The following is a 17,057-nucleotide window of genomic DNA, read 5'->3' as shown; positions in this document are numbered from 1 at the left end:
ACTCCATGGGGAAACTTCACCTACAGAGGAAAGAGCCATCCTCCAGTGGGCAGGTGATGTGTCCTTGTTCTTTCCCTGACATGCCCAGTCCTCTTGCAAGTGACTTGAAAGGATGCACCGGCCTGGCTGCAGGCAGAGGGTGAGTCTGGGAGACAGATCAGCTGTGGCAACCTTTTATGCAAGGATGAATTGGAAAAACCAACCCTGACTAGTCCATTTATCTCACATCTTGCTTCTCATCCTGCACTGAAAATGAATGGGATACTAGTGGTCCTGACACCATGGGAAAACCTAGAGTGACAAGATCAGCACTTCCAGCATCCAGTCGTTCATTCTCTTTTACTTATTTTTAATTTGTATGTGTGTGTGTACTTCAATGTCCCTTATTTTTCAAAGAGTAAGGTCAAATTGAACAAATTGCCCTGGTGACTAGAGTGACCATCTGGACCTCTCTGGGCAGCTCTTTGGGTGGCAGTTGTAGGATTAGGTACTTGCTCAAGCACTGCGTCCTCATCACTCCCCAGCTTAGAGTGAGGCCAATTCAGATGCTTAATCAACTTCTCTTTCCCATCTCCTGCAGTTCAAACGGCATTTTGCCCCCATCTCCCTCCAAAGTGGCAGATACCACAATGCCATGTGTTTGCACAAGCCAGTTCCTCTAACAGCAGATGTGATCCTGAGGCTGGGCTCCTGAGTTGCTCCCCGGGGACTTGGGAGCCCTGTATGGGATGAATTGCATCCCCTCAAATTTATGTGTTCAAGTCCCAACCCCCAGTACAGTACCGTACAGCCCCCTTATCCAAGATTTCACTTTCCAAGGTTTCGGTTACTCTCAGCCAACTGCAGTCCAAAAATATTAAATAGAAGATTCCAGAAATCATAAGTTTGACATTGAGCATCCTTCTGAGTAGCATGATGAAATCTCATGCTGTCCAGCTCCATCCCACCAGGAACATGAATTGTCTAGAATATCCATGTTGTCTCTACTACCTGCCTGTCCGTCACTTAGTAGCTGTCTCATTTATTGGATCCAAAAACCATAGTATATGTAGGGTTCAAAACGATCTATGATTTCAGGCATCCACTGGGAGTCTTGCAACGTATTCCTAGCAGACTGGGGGGACTACGGTACCTTAGAATGTGACTGTATGTGGAGATAGGGTTTTTTTTTTTTTTTTTTTTTGAGACAGAGTTTTGCTCCTCTTGCCCAGGCTGGAGTACAATGGCACGATCTTGGCTCACTGCAACCTCCACCTCCTGGGTTCCAGCGATTCTCCTGCCTCAGCCTCCCAAGTAGCTGGGATTACAGGTGCGTGCCACCACACCCAGCTAATTTTATATTTTTAGTAGAAACAGGGTTTCACCATGTTGATCAGGTTGGTCTCGAATGCCTGACCTCAAGTGGTTCACCCTCCTCAGCCTCCCAAAGTGCTGGGATTATGGGTGTGAGCCACCACGCCCTGCTGGAGATAGGGTCTTTAAAGAGCTGATTAAGCTAAAGTGAGGCCATGAAGGTGGGCCCTAATCTGATATGATTGTGTCCTTAAGAAGAGATGAGGACACAGATGTACACAGAGGGAAGAGCACATGAGGGGACAGGGAGAAGATGCTACCTAGAAGCAAAGGAGAGAGGTCTCAGGAGAAACCAGCCCAGCTTCCAGAGCTGTGAGGAAATAAATCTCTGTTATTTAAGTCCCCAGCCTGTGGTACTTTGTTATGGCAGTCCTAGCTGACTAAGATACAGCCCGATTGATTGGTTCTGACACTTTTTACCACAGTTCACTGCATTCTCTTCACTGAATTGCAATTTATCTGTTGGCATATTGGGTTGGCCCGCTGGAGTGATAGTCCTGGCGTATGCACTTTTATTATCTCTAGCACTGAGAAACCCTGGCATTGATAGCTGCATGCAAAGTGCTTGCTGAATTCATGAGAGCTGCTGCTGCAGTTAAAGCTCTGAAAGTGTCCAGAGAGGGACAGGAATCTTCTCTTTGGGCAGAAGTGATCTTTTCACTTCACTTGCAAAGTACATCAGATGGAAAGGTAGCCCAGGTGTACAGTGTTGGGGAAGGGCCTACTGGAAGCTTCTTTTCCTAATTTTCAGCTGGTGAGGTTTGATGATTTGGTAGACTCACTGATCATTTTGTTCTTGTTTGGGTTCTGTGTTGTTAGTAAATGGCTATATTTAGATTCAATTTCTCTTTCTTGTACTCTTCGTCGCTCTGCCATTCTCTCTTCCACTCCCGGCCCTGGCCCCGGTCCCAGTCCCACCCCCACCCCTCTTTCTCCCAAAGGCTCCCAGTGGCCCTCCCAGACCTGCTGCAGGTGGAGAAAGTGTTCAGCTGCTGGTCCCCTCTCCCACTCCAACTCCAACTCCAACTGAGCACTAGTGGCCCACATCTGTAGGCCTTACTTTCCCCATAAACACACATGGGTGTACTGCAAGGGCTTACCGCAACTCTGGTAGAGCACTTCCAAGCCGCTGTCACTGCAGACCATGTGTGTGGGCCAAGCTTTCCCACCGCCACCTCTCCTGCAGCTGGGAAAAATCAGAGTCCAGAGGAAGAGAGTGGCTGTGAAACCCTTCATGGTGAGGGCCTGTATGGGACACACAGAAAAAGAACCGGCCAATAAAAAGGCCGTAAAGTTTCTTCCTCTCCCCTCACCAAGGCAGTGGGATGTTCAGTTTCACTTCTCAAATTTTAGGCTCGCTGGGAACCACAGTCAGAAGTAAAAGGCTGTGAGCAGAGGCATTTGAATACTGTTCCCCCAGGACCTTGAATCTACAGGTGCGGCTGGTCTGGTCTGGGGTAGGATGGGTGTTGACTTTCTGCTTTCACAGGGAGAGGGGTCAGTAGTGATGCGTGAACTTACCTCTTGGGGCCCCTCAGAACAGCCTCCACCCCCAGGTGAGGTTGTAAGCTTAGGAAAGACAAAGCACAGGCCACCATCTGTTTCCCATCTCCAGCCCCCGTGTCTCTGCAGAGTCTCGATGCAGGCTGTGTATGGACCAGGGACCTGGCTGCAAGCCAGCAGGCAGCAGTTGATAGCACGAGGGCTACAGAATGACATTTGGAATCTGGAATGAGGCTTTGGCCCTATTGTCACTTTCCTCTCCTCTGGCTTTGGCTCTGCTCTTAGCTTTGGGATTTTAGCAGTGAATTGTCCAGCTGCAGAACAGACCTTGTTTTGGGAGCTGCAGATGTGGTCTCTGGAGATGAGGCAGAGGCAATAGCCCTGAGAAGTGAGCCATGTTCTATTTCTGGGTTTGGCTTGGTAGAAAAAGCAGGAAGGGTGGGGAGGTGGGGCCACCCTTAAGGAGGCTGGTTTGATGGTTGTGGTGTTAGTGGGATCATTGACATCACATCTCACTTTCTCTTCAAAGCCAAGATTCTGTCTTCCTTCTTCCATGTATCTCTGTTCTGCTGCAGGACAGCAAGGTTTCTCAGTCTTGATTCCCCAACCCTGCCCCAGCTCCACCTTAGTGTAAGAGGACCAGAGTCAGCAGATTTCAGGAGCAACAGAAAACACTATTTTCCCTGGGAGGAACAGCATTTTTCTGAATGCACTAGGTAAATTTACTATTTCTGCTGATGGCTAATCAAAAATTAGAGTTAGCGCAAAACTTTTTTAGAAATAGGTGGAACTTAATTACCAATAAATTAATTGGTAAATAATTTGCATTTCTTGATAGACATCAGAGAGTAGTCATTTGGAGAAGGAACAGTTCTGGATTGATTATTTTTAGGTACCTCTGCAAATAAGTTCAGTGATCATGGCTTTCAACAGCAGTTCTCAAAGTGCAGCCTGGGAAGATGACAGCCTCAGCTTCCACTGGGGGCTTGTTAGAGATGCAAATTCTGGGCTACTCACAAGACCTATTAAATCAGAAACTCTGGGGGCGGGACTCACCATACTGGATTTTCACAAGCCCTCCAGGTGTGCCTGATGCAGTCTCAAGTTTGAGAACTGCTGGCTTTTACAGAACACAAAGCAAAGGTTGAGCCCCAAGGGAGTGGTGGGAAGTTGCTCTAAGAAGAGACAAGGTAGCCCCTCTGGCCGGTGTGAGTGGAAGGCAGCTGTGCTGTGAGCAAGATCTCAGGACATGAGAGTATGAAGCTCATGGTGAGAGCGGGGGCCCTGGTGGACGGGCGGTAGCCCCTAGAAGGTCCAGGATACAACACAGAAGTTTTCCCTTGGGATATGTGAGTGCTCCAGCAGTTGTAAAGAGAGCTCTGAACATCTGAGTGAGGAGAGCAATTGAGGGTGAGACCTTCCTTCCCTGCAAACTGCGTCATGATTGACACTGGAGGAGGAGTCCAGGAGTGCAGGGCAGAGAGCAGAAAACCCGGCAGAGAGCTGTGGGCAGCTGTGGCAGGGAAATGGTCTTAGTCTGTTCTGGCTGCCGTAACAGAAATACCTCAGACTGGGTGGCTTAAATGACAAGCATTTATTTCTCACCATTCTGGAGGGTGGAGGTCCAAAGTCGGAGATTAAGGTGCTAGAAGATTCGGTGTCTGGTGAGGGGCCTCTGGTTCACAGATGGTGCCTTCTGGCTGTGCCCTCACATGGTGGAAGGGGTGAGGGGTTTCTCTTAGGCCTCTTTTATAAAGGCACTCATCCCATTTATGAGAGCTCCATTCTTAAGACCTAATCACCTCCCAAAGGCCCTACCTCCTAATACCATCACCTTGAGGCTTAGGATTTCAATATATGAGTTTGGGCGGGGACACAAACATTGGCTTTATTGCAGAAACAGTGTCATCTGAAGACAGGGCTGCAGATTTTTGAGAATCAAAAGACCTGGAAATGAAAGGAATTATAATTCAGGGATCACGCTAGCATTTAGAAATACTCCATGTGGGCCAATCAGGAACCTTCTGATCATGGTGACCCTAGGACAGTGGCCTTCAGGCTAGAGTGGCCTCCAGGCTAGAGTGGCCTTCAGGCTAGAGTGGCCTCCAGGCTAGAGTGGCCTCCAGGCTAGAGTGGTCTTCAGGCTAGAGTGGCCTTCAGGCTAGAGTGGCCTCCAGGCTAGAGTGGTCTTCAGGCTAGAGTGGCCTTCAGGCTAGAGGAGTGGTCTTCAGGCTAGAGTGGCCTTCAGGCTAGAGTGGCCTTCAGGCTAGAGTGGCCTTCAGGCTAGAGTGGCCTTCAGGCTAGAGTGGTCTTCAGGCTAGAGTGGCCTCCAGGCTAGAGTGGTCTTCAGGCTAGAGTGGCCTTCAGGCTAGAGGAGTGGTCTTCAGGCTAGAGTGGCCTTCAGGCTAGAGTGGCCTTCAGGCTAGAGTGGCCTTCAGGCTAGAGTGGCCTTCAGGCTAGAGTGGCCTCCAGGCTAGAGTGGCCTCCAGGCTAGAGTGGTCTTCAGGCTAGAGTGGCCTTCAGGCTAGAGGAGTGGCCTTCAGGCTAGAGGAGTGGCCTTCAGGCTAGAGTGGCCTCCAGGCTAGAGTGGTCTTCAGGCTAGAGTGGCCTTCAGGCTAGAGTGGCCTTCAGGCTAGAGTGGTCTTCAGGCTAGAGGAGTGGCCTTCAGGCTAGAGTGGTCTTCAGGCTAGAGTGGCCTTCAGGCTAGAGTGGCCTTCAGGCTAGAGTGGCCTTCAGGCTAGAGTGGTCTTCAGGCTAGAGGAGTGGTCTTCAGGCTAGAGTGGCCTCCAGGCTAGAGTGGCCTTCAGGCTAGAGTGGTCTTCAGGCTAGAGTGGTCTTCAGGCTAGAGTGGCCTTCAGGCTAGAGTGGCCTCCAGGCTAGAGTGGCCTTCAGGCTAGAGTGGTCTTCAGGCTAGAGTGGTCTTCAGGCTAGAGTGGCCTTCAGGCTAGAGTGGCCTTCAGGCTAGAGTGGCCTCCAGGCTAGAGTGGCCTCCAGGCTAGAGTGGCCTTCAGGCTAGAGGAGTGGCCTTCAGGCTAGAGTGGCCTTCAGGCTAGAGGAGTGGCCTCCAGGCTAGAGTGGCCTTCAGGCTAGAGTGGTCTTCAGGCTAGAGGAGTGGCCTTCAGGCTAGAGTGGTCTTCAGGCTAGAGTGGCCTTCAGGCTAGAGTGGCCTTCAGGCTAGAGTGGCCTTCAGGCTAGAGGAGTGGTCTTCAGGCTAGAGTGGCCTTCAGGCTAGAGTGGTCTTCAGGCTAGAGGAGTGGTCTTCAGGCTAGAGTGGTCTTCAGGCTAGAGGAGTGGTCTTCAGGCTAGAGTGGTCTTCAGGCTAGAGGAGTGGCCTTCAGGCTAGAGTGGCCTTCAGGCTAGAGTGGCCTTCAGGCTAGAGTGGCCTTCAGGCTAGAGGAGTGGCCTTCAGGCTAGAGGAGTGGCCTCCAGGCTAGAGTGGCCTTCAGGCTAGAGTGGTCTTCAGGCTAGAGGAGTGGCCTTCAGGCTAGAGTGGTCTTCAGGCTAGAGTGGTCTTCAGGCTAGAGTGGCCTTCAGGCTAGAGTGGTCTTCAGGCTAGAGGAGTGGTCTTCAGGCTAGAGTGGCCTTCAGGCTAGAGTGGTCTTCAGGCTAGAGTGGCCTTCAGGCTAGAGTGGTCTTCAGGCTAGAGTGGTCTTCAGGCTAGAGTGGCCTCCAGGCTAGAGTGGCCTCCAGGCTAGAGTGGCCTCCAGGCTAGAGGAGTGGCCTTCAGGCTAGAGTGGCCTTCAGGCTAGAGTGGCCTTCAGGCTAGAGGAGTGGCCTCCAGGCTAGAGTGGCCTTCAGGCTAGAGTGGTCTTCAGGCTAGAGGAGTGGCCTTCAGGCTAGAGTGGTCTTCAGGCTAGAGTGGTCTTCAGGCTAGAGTGGCCTTCAGGCTAGAGTGGCCTTCAGGCTAGAGTGGCCTTCAGGCTAGAGGAGTGGTCTTCAGGCTAGAGTGGCCTTCAGGCTAGAGTGGTCTTCAGGCTAGAGTGGTCTTCAGGCTAGAGGAGTGGTCTTCAGGCTAGAGTGGTCTTCAGGCTAGAGGAGTGGTCTTCAGGCTAGAGTGGTCTTCAGGCTAGAGGAGTGGCCTTCAGGCTAGAGTGGCCTTCAGGCTAGAGTGGTCTTCAGGCTAGAGTGGTCTTCAGGCTAGAGTGGTCTTCAGGCTAGAGTGGTCTTCAGGCTAGAGGAGTGGTCTTCAGGCTAGAGTGGCCTTCAGGCTAGAGGAGTGGCCTTCAGGCTAGAGTGGCCTTCAGGCTAGAGGAGTGGTCTTCAGGCTAGAGTGGCCTTCAGGCTAGAGGAGTGGCCTTCAGGCTAGAGGAGTGGCCTTCAGGCTAGAGTGGCCTTCAGGCTAGAGGAGTGGTCTTCAGGCTAGAGTGGCCTTCAGGCTAGAGGAGTGGCCTTCAGGCTAGAGGAGTGGCCTTCAGGCTAGAGTGGCCTTCAGGCTAGAGTGGCCTTCAGGCTAGAGTGGCCTTCAGGCTAGAGGAGTGGTCTTCAGGCTAGAGTGGTCTTCAGGCTAGAGTGGCCTTCAGGCTAGAGTGGCCTTCAGGCTAGAGGAGTGGTCTTCAGGCTAGAGTGGTCTTCAGGCTAGAGTGGTCTTCAGGCTAGAGTGGCCTTCAGGCTAGAGTGGCCTTCAGGCTAGAGGAGTGGTCTTCAGGCTAGAGTGGCCTTCAGGCTAGAGTGGCCTTCAGGCTAGAGTGGTCTTCAGGCTAGAGTGGTCTTCAGGCTAGAGTGGCCTTCAGGCTAGAGTGGCCTTCAGGCTAGAGTGGTCTTCAGGCTAGAGTGGTCTTCAGGGCATCGGCATCAGCTGGGGAGCTTGTTAACATGCAGATTGCTGGACCCCACCCCAGAGTTTCTGCTCCTGTGTGTCTGGTGAGGCCTGAGAACCTGTGTTTCTAACATGTTCCCAGGTGATGCCAGTGTTGTTGATCTGGGGCCACATTCTGAGGACCTCTGGTTTAGCTTACAGAATTTGATCGTTTGCAGAATGTACAATTAAAAAAAATCTTTTTAATAAATGTTTTGTTTTATGACAGATGGCATTTTATATAACACATATATAACATACCCATATAGGATTAAAAGAGTAAGCCACATTCTCTAAGGAATTCTACTTACTAGTTCTGTCTACTGAAAATGGGATTTGATTGAAATCAATGGTTATGGCCCATCTAGTTCAGAAATCAACCCATAATGATGTCTTGAAGAGTTCTTTAACTAGAACCTTTATAAAGACAGCCAAAGTGTTCTTTGAGAATGTCCTGTTCCCTAATAATAGAATAAAATTAGAATTTGTTTATGATAGTTATTTAAAATATGGTTATATCTATGTAATGGTAACCAAACATACATATACTGTCAGGCTTTGATGCTGACTTCTAATCTCTTAGCAAGCTATAGCTGAAGAAGTTGTGCTCTGGTCTCATTCAGATTTCTCTTCTACTTTTTGGACAATCCTCCTCTTCTTCCATGTCTCACACTGCTCTCCTTCATATATATATATATATATATATATATATATTATTTTATTTTATTTTTTTGAGACGAAGTCTCACTCTGTCACCCAGGCTGGAGTGCAGTGGCATGATTTCAGCTCACTGCAACCTCCGCCTCCCAGGTTCAAGTGATTCTCCTGCCTCAGCCTCCCAAGTAGCTGGGATTATAGACGTGTACCACCATGTCCAGCTAATTTTTGTGTTTTTAGTACAGACAGGGTTTTGCCATGTTGGCCAGGCTAGTCTTGAACTCCCGACCTCAGGTGATTCACCCACCTCAGCCTCCCAAAGTGCTGGGATTACAGATGTGAGCCACTGCACCCACCCTTGCTTTCCTTTTATAGAGGTCTTCTTGGGGATGGTGCCTTTCTTTTCTTGCAGAATAAAAATATTCTTATCAAGATGACCATCCCTAAAGGCGTTCTTAAGGAGAAAATGTTTGTTTGAGGAGAGACTTAAAGAATCAAATGTGAGACTCTGGGGGCAGGAGTCCAGCTATGTATGTAAGCAAGTAAGGGTGAAGCTGTGCCACAAGAGAAAATACAATACTCCAGGGAATGAGGGGAGAAAAAAGAAAGGCCTGGAGGGAAGAGAGGAGAGGAGGAGAGAAGGGGACAGGAGGGGTATGCGGGTGAATGGCTGGTGTGGAGTGGAGGGAAGCAGCCTGCCAGCAGGTGGGACAAGCAAAGGTCCCTCAGGAACAGATTCTGCATCGCTTCCTGTGCAGTGTGCAGTGTGACAGCGCTTTCCACTCTGTGACCCACAAAAGGTCAGGGAAGGGGGTTTGGGCCAATGTAACCTACATTACATGTGCCAGTAGATGGCAGACAGTCCTAACTACTCTTTGACACTACACAATGATGATGTAGCACTCTGTCTCCAGTGGCAAATGTACCTTCCTCATCATTTGTATCGGACTGTGGCTGCTCTCCTCTAATTTCCCTCAGATCTTTATTATATTAGGCAAAAATTTCCCTTTGCATAGCACTGCCACTTTGGTTTTTTCTCTGTGGCCTGTCTCTGAGTTTCTGCCACACTGCAGTGGGAAGAGACAGGTTTGATCACATCCTGCCTTTGTCTTCTAGATCAGGGGTCCCTAACCCCTGGGCCACAGACCAGTACTGGTCCATGACGTCTTAAGAACCGGGCAGCACAGCAGGAGGTGAGCGAAGCTTCGTCTCTATTTATAGCTGCTCCCCATTGCTCACATTACTGCCTGAGCTGTGCCCTCTGTCAGATCAGCAGTGGCATTAGATTCTCATAAGAAAACAAACCCTATTGTGAACTGTGCATGCGAGAGATCTGGGTTGCACACTTCTTATGAGAATCTAATGCCTGATGATCTGTCACTGTCCCCCAACACCCCCAGATGGGACCATCTAGTTGCAGGAAAACAAGCTCAGGCCTCCCAATTCATTCTGTATTATGGTGAGTTGTATAATTATTTCATTATATATTATAATGTAATAATAGAAATAAAGTGCACAATAAATGTAATGCACTTGAATCATCCTGAAACTACCCACTACCTACCCTCCTATCCATGGAAAAATTGTCTTCAACAAAACTAGTCTCTGGTGCCAAAAAGGTTGGGGACTGCTGTCCTAGATTGAGTGCAACCTGAAAACTGCTCCCCTCCTGTGTAGAAGTCAGGAAACCATGCTACTTCCTGTGTAACACTGTTTCACAGCCCCATTGACTGACTGCTGAGGTTTTACTTTTTAGTTAGTTTCGAACCCTATGTTATATGGGCTATGCAAATATTTTGTGGAATTGATGTCAGCCTACTAAGCTTTTCAGTAGAGTCTTTCTCACGATCTCTCAGACTTCTGGAAGACTCACTGCACAGAAAGTGTGAGATGCCCCCAAAGTCTCTTGGGCTCTTGATGTCACGTACTCTGTGTATGTATTTGACAGAAATGTATAGAAACCAACTGTATGCTTTCTACACAACTAGGGAAAATTCATCTGTCTGTCTGCTTGCTTCAGGTTCTCCCACTCATTTATCCAACAAATATTTATTAAGCACCTCTGAAATGCTTACATTTCCCAGCACCAGGAATACAGCAAAACAAAGTTCCTGTTCTCATGGAGATTACCTTCTAGTGGGAAAAGACAGACAATATTTTTAGTACAATTGTTTAATAAAAGAGAAGAGACTTTGCTTTTTGAAAAGCTTTTTGGATTTCACAAGGAAAATTGGAGTAAGTGTTCTGAAATATTTTCAGCTGGCTGTTTATTATGTATACACAATCAACTTTTTTTCTTTAATTTGCTCCAGACTGGTAGCTCATTAGGGTTACCAATAACTATTTGCTCCAATGGACAAACTGTAGTAGGCCTATCTTGGACACTACCCTTTTCTCATTTCCTTGTTACCCCATTTGTTATTATTATTAATATTTTATTATTCTGAGGACATACTATGCAAAGTACTTGCTTTTCAAATAAGTCTACATATACTATGGCAAATTACAAACAGAAATGGCTTTTGTTGGTGTGAGGAACATGTATGCTGGGCCAGGAAAGAGGTGAGCACTTATAGATCAATCTGATCAATTTTCCAGTGATGAAAAGAGCAACACATTGCAGCATCTGATTAAAGTCAAAGAAATTGCTCTGAGCTGCAGAGAGGGGATCTTTAGCATGAAAGGACTGATGACCATTGTATAAAAATCTTCTGCAGCATGGGACAAATTAGCAACTTGTAGCTACGACTCTGCTCCTCAAATTGAGAATGCTCTCAAGATCTCATCTTGATAAGATTGAAGTGATTTCAGTAAGCCAAAGGAAAAACGCTGGGGAGGGAACCAGAAATGGGATGAAGAATGCAAAGAGTTCTTTTACGTGCTATGAAGAAGAGGTCCTCATTCGCTGTTGTAGATAGGATCCCAGGCTCTGTCTTCAGTGTGTCCCTCTAGTTCTGGCTAATTCCAGAACTTCCGGCTGCCATTATGAGATTTGCACTTGCCACATTTAATCCAAAGTATTGGAGAGCCCGTTTTGCTGGACTGGCAGGTGGTATTTGGAATAAAATAATTTACTTATTCTCTGGATCAGACTCTTAGGGATGTTGTTGAGTTCTCTCTCCTGGCAGTGGCCAGCAGATCCACCCAGAATTCTTCTGAAGAGGTCTCATCAGGTCTTTCTAGTTCAGAATTCTTCTGAAGATATCTTCTAATTCCCTGTAGTAGTAAACATCCTAGCAGTAATTTTGACATACAAATAATGGCCTTTGAAGTAGCCCGTGTTTTTTCTTTTTTGGAATGATAAAATATCCGAAATGCACTTCTGTTATGTCTCAGGCATTCTTCTAAGTGCTTTCCATGTATTCTTTGATCCATTTCATCCTCACAGCAGCCTTACGAGGTAAACACAGCTCTGTCATCCACTCTTTGCCCCACCTCCCTGCCCAACCCCTGGTTCTGCAACTGTGAAATAAATTCCAAAGTCTTCCAAGTCTACAGAGGAGGAAATTTTTTTTTTTAAAGGTAGTTCTTTTGGTGGAAAAATTTCATCTAAACTGATGAGACTGTTTGTAGTTTTAATGTATCTCACCTGGGTGTATTTCGCTATGTTTTGCTGCATACTATTAATGTGATTGATTTTTGGTTAATGGTTACTGTACCAGACTCCGTTAGGAGTGTTATAAAATGTAAACTCTATTACCTTTCTAAAATCAAGAAATTCTGATTTATAAAACACATCTGTACCTAAGGATTTCAGGGAAGGGATTCTGGGCCTGTTGTATGATGATTCTTGTTCTGATGAGGAAATTGAGGCATAGTGAGTGATGCATCCAAGATCATACACACAGTAGGGCCATTGGAGGTCAGACAGTGAAACTCCCTTCTTAAGTTCTTGGCCTCTGAGAAAATGGCCTCTTTCCTACTAGGCCCAGTGGTTTGCTTATCTTCCACTGTAGTGATATGCCACAAGTGATCGCCAAGTGCTTGGAAACTGATGGGACTCGGACCATGTAGCTTCAAGAAGCAGGTCTGACCCAAGCTTCTGCCTCTCTCAGATGGAGGGAGAGGGGAAAGGCTGAGGGGAAGGGGCTCAAAGGGAATGGCCTTTGTGGTCTTGTAGGCCTGGGCTGAATCTTGTCTCTACTCTGTGGTATCGGTAGGTCACATAAGTTACATTCCCTTAATGTAGGTTAATTTACCTACAAAAAAGTCAGTCATAATCAATAAATGGTAACTGTTTTATTACTATTTTTATTTTCAGAGGAAACTAGATATCTGGAGGTGCCTTAAAACTGGAAGCTTCTTTGTCATCTGGTGTGCAGACTCAGCTGGGGCCAGGTCCTCCATAGTGAGGGACTACATGGATGAACCGATGTGATACATAATAGCTTCTCATTAGAAATGTAAAATAGCCACGGAAAACAGGACTCCGTTCAGAAGAGAGAGGCTTGGCAGATGGCTCCTGGAGGAGTCTGATGAGTGGTGCCTTTCCTGTCTCCACTGCACACAGATGAAAACAAAGGGTCAGGTGACATCACGGCACGCTGCTTCATAGACACAGATTGAGCTCTCTGCTTTTACTTTGAAGCTTGGATATGTGGGCTGCAATTGTAAGGTTATCAATGAACAAAGCAGGCGTTCAGAGGGTGGAAGGGGAAGCACTTTGTACTTTTCAGACAAAATGGTGCTTCATTGGCTGTGGCCTCTACTCACCCGGAATTTGTATTATAAAGTCCCTGGTCCTGAGCTGTCACTTCTTTCCCAAAAAGCTGGGCCTTCTTTTGTTACTGTTTTTGTTGTTGTTGTTTGTTTGCTTGTTTTAGAGATGAAGTCTTGCTCTGTTGCCCAGGCTAAAGTGCAGTGGTGTGATCATAGTTCATTGCAGCCTTGAACTCCTGGGCTCAACTGATCCTCCCGCCTCAGCCTCCCGAGTATGACACTAAAGACATGCACCACCATACCTAGCTAATGTTTTATTTTCTAGAGACAAGGTCTTGCTGTCTTGCCCAGGTTGGTCTCAAACTCCTGGCTTTAAGCAATCCTCCCCCCTACTCCGGCTCAACCTCCCAAGTAGCTGGGACTACAGGTGTGAGTCACTGCACTCGATCTTTGTTACCGTTTGGAAGTGCAAGATTGGAAACTCCCCATCCAAGTCACTGAAAAATAGTATTTCCACTTGATATGGTTTGACTGTGTCCCCACTCAAATCTCATCTTAAATTTTCACATGTTGTGGGAGGTAATTGAATCATAGGGGCAGGTCTTTCCCATGTTGTTCTCGTGATAGTGAATAAGTTTCACTAGATACAGTTTTGTAAGGGAGAGTTTCCATGCACAAGCTCTCTCTTTGCCTGCTGCCATCCATGTAAGACGTGACTTGCTCCTCTTTGCCTTCTGCCATGATTGTGAGGCCTCCCCAGCCATGTGTAACTGTAAATCCATTAAACGTTTTTCCTGTATAAATTACCCAGTCTCAGGTATGTCTTTATTGTAGTATGAAAACAGACTAATACATCACTTCATTCCACGTGTGTGTCACCACCCTAGATGGGACTCTTCATGGCCTCCTGGGATCCACCATGGCCCCTTTCCAAATCCATTCTCCAGTCTACACCCAGAGCTATCCTGTCTGAAGGCACATCTGCTAAGGGATGCCCTGCCAAAGCCTCTCGGTGCCCCCTGCATGTGCCTTTGAGGCCTCGCATGCTTTGGTCTCTTCCCATCCAGCCTCCCTGGCTGTGGGCACTCCAGCCTTGCTGCCTGCTCTCCCCTGCCCTGGCATCTCTAGTGCCTATCCTGGACTGCCCTTCCTTACCCCTTTTTTACCATATTGCCTGCACTTCCTTGAGAGTTCAACTCAGTGCTTGCTTCCTGAAGAAGGATGCTCTGTCAGGGCTGGGCAGCTCCCACTAAACTCAGCTCCTATAGCCCTGTGACCCTGCCCCTGCCTAGCATGGCTCAGAGTCAGTCATTTGATGAAGGTCAGACTCCTGCATAATATGCCAGGGAAGTTTTCTTCCTCCCCACTTTCTTCCCATCCTTCCTTCCTTCTCTTCCTTTCTCTCTTTCCCCCTCACTATTGTGTGCCCCATGGCTAGCACATAATACGTATTCGGCAAGATATTTTAGGCTAAATGGACAAAATATAGAGGATGAGGACAGCCCCACAAACTTGTCTTTCTGGCTGGGCCACTGGACCTCTGGATTTGGCAGGCAGGGCAAAGTAAGGTGGGGCGAGGGGCTTCCCTCCAGGGCGGTCTGGCCCTCAGGAAGTTAACAGAGTATGGGTGTCATCTTCCCCTGAAAGTCGATCACAGTTACTTCTTCCTCTTTTTTTGCTTCTCATTCTTAAAGTAGTATATTCTAATTGAAGGATTTGGGGCATATACAAGCTAACCCTCCTCTGTGGGGCAGGGAAACTGGAGAGACAGGAAAAATAATCACCCATAATCTCAATACCTGTAAATAAAAGCGATTTCTATCTTGTGAAATATCCTTCCAGTACACACACACACACACACACACACAATCATACTGTACCAACTGTATATGCTATAACATACTATAGTACTTCCATTGGTCACTTAGAATTCTTCCATTACTTGACTTTTAATAACTACGTAGTATTCTACTGTATGGGTTGACCACAATTTATTTAAACACTTTACATGTAGACACTTGATAACAAAATAATTAATAGGAGATGATGCTACAGAGTTGCTTTATTGCTATATTTTTGTGCAGCCATGATTATTTTTTCCGTCTGGTAAATACCTGAAAGCGAAATGCTCCGTGAAAGAGTTACCAGATTATTCAGGAATTTCATACATGCTATTTTGTTGTTTTCCAGATACATCGAAAAATTTAACCATCCCATCAGCTGCTAGGCATTATCATTTTACAGTATTTTTTGTTAAACATTGTCAGATAAATGTTAGATAAACATTGGTTCTCCTTATATTCACTTGGGTTCTTTTTTTCAGCACTGATAGAGTTGAATTTTTTTTACATTATTATTACTGGACATTTGTGTTTCTTCCTTAGTAAATTTCTGTGCAAAGCTATTGCCTATTTTCTATTATAAAATCAAATTTAAAGGAAAATAACAAAAGGTAAGAGATTGCTGAATTTAAACCTTCATGAAAATTCAGTTTAACCAGCATTTATTGTTACCTCCTTTTTGCACAGTGCTTTTTATTCTGGACAAACATTGTTATGATCTGGTGCAGGTAAAGAAAATCCTACAGTGAGATTTGTTTGAGACTTAAGTTTACTCTGTGGATAATGCCGGCTATTAATAAAATGTACAGTGCTTATAATACATAAATAAAAAGAAAAATAATTCTTGACCTAAGGTATTGCATTTGCTTGGGTGATTTGTCTGTACTTGCAGATGATTTGTCTGTACTTGTAGATTGGAAGTCGTGGGAAAAGGTGAATTCAGGTACATTGTTTTAGTTGTGACTCTTCAAGGCAAACACGATTGTAGACTGCTGCTGCAGTTTTAGCTGCAACTTGGAGTACATGGTCTTCTGGAGAAGCTTCTGAATGTTTGGTAAAGGCAATTGAAGTTGTGTGACCAATTCCTTATATGTTTTTTAATTTTTTATTTTTAAACACGGGTGTCACTCTGTTGCCCAGGCTGGAGTGTAGTGGTGTGATTATGGCTCACTGTAGTCTTGAACTCCTGAGCCCAAGTGACCCTCCCACTTCTGCCTCCCAAAGTGTTGTGGTCACAGGCATGAAACATCATGCTTGGCCATCAATTTCTTATATTTTGAACAAATATAAAATAGTATTGCTCAACAATTGCTCTCTCCCAAGCACTCACCAGCAGAGGACACTGTATAAAGGAGGTTGCATGAGGTAGGTGGAGTCGGACAGGCAGACCTGTGTCTGCATTCTGGTCTCACTAATGACTACTATATGACTTTGGCAAGTCACAGACTCTCACCGGCAAAATGAAGCTTATTAAATCCATGTTTCAGATTTGAAAACAAAACAAGATAAAGATTGAACATGTATCAAAGTGTTTTTTATATATATACACACACATGTATATACGTATATATACACATATATATGTGTATATATATGTATACGCAGACACACACACATATACACAGAGGGAGAGACTTAAGTTTACTCTGAGGATGATGCCAACTACCAATACAGTATACAGTGTTTACACCATGTAAATAAAAATAAAAATAATTCCTGACCTAAGAATAAACACACATGACTTAAACACACGCACACGTGGTAGCCCTCATTAGGAAATAATTCTCAGTCTAAATTAGAATTAGGGATTGGGACATAGATGTGAATGAACACAATACTTTAAAAAATGCTAGTGAAGAAAATATCAACAAAATAGTAGTTTCTAACAGTGTTGAATATGATTCAGAAGATTGGAGCTTCTTGGTGAACAAGTAGAAAACTACTCTTTAAAGTTAAATGAGAATAATTTACTTCCCACTCATTGGTAGACTAAAACCTAATTTTTGGAGAGAATGGCTGGATCAGAACTATATCCATAATTTTTCCAGGCTGCTTGGTTGCTGTGTTATGCCAAGGAAAAAGATTACACATCATAATACAGACACTTATATAGCAACATTTATATTTTTACCCTAGTGCTTCTGTCTGCTTTCTTATTTCTGCCTCATAACAGCCATTTAAATAGACAGTCAGATATTACATGTCTGGCTTCTCTGTTAAGGAAAAGGTCTTTGTCATACACCCTTGAA

At 45.9% G+C, this 17,057-nt stretch overlaps 1 protein-coding gene and 1 pseudogene across 2 annotated transcripts in view; one reads left to right on the top strand and one right to left on the bottom strand.

The window, feature by feature from the left end:
- Window positions 1–2,663, bottom strand: part of LY86 (lymphocyte antigen 86) — a 65,316-nt gene extending 62,653 nt beyond the window's left edge. The window contains exon 1 of one of the 2 annotated variants that reach the window (XR_008503230.2): window positions 2,454–2,663. Coding sequence is in view for 1 of the 2 variants with exons in the window: in XM_054492198.2 (XP_054348173.1) it covers window positions 2,454–2,589 (136 nt within the window). In the remaining variant the exon portion in view is untranslated. The remainder of the gene's footprint in view (window positions 1–2,453) is intronic. The other variant, XM_054492198.2, reaches the window with a different exon arrangement.
- The window catches only part of LOC129038787 (snRNA-activating protein complex subunit 5-like), a 290,162-nt pseudogene that overhangs the window by 29,635 nt on the left and 243,470 nt on the right, over window positions 1–17,057 (top strand).

Source organism: Pongo pygmaeus, chromosome 5, assembly GCF_028885625.2.
Source record: "Pongo pygmaeus isolate AG05252 chromosome 5, NHGRI_mPonPyg2-v2.0_pri, whole genome shotgun sequence".
NCBI classification, from domain to species: domain Eukaryota; kingdom Metazoa; phylum Chordata; class Mammalia; order Primates; family Hominidae; genus Pongo; species Pongo pygmaeus.
Note: the sequence above shows the minus strand (reverse complement) of the source record. Positions and strands in the feature narration are given on the sequence as shown.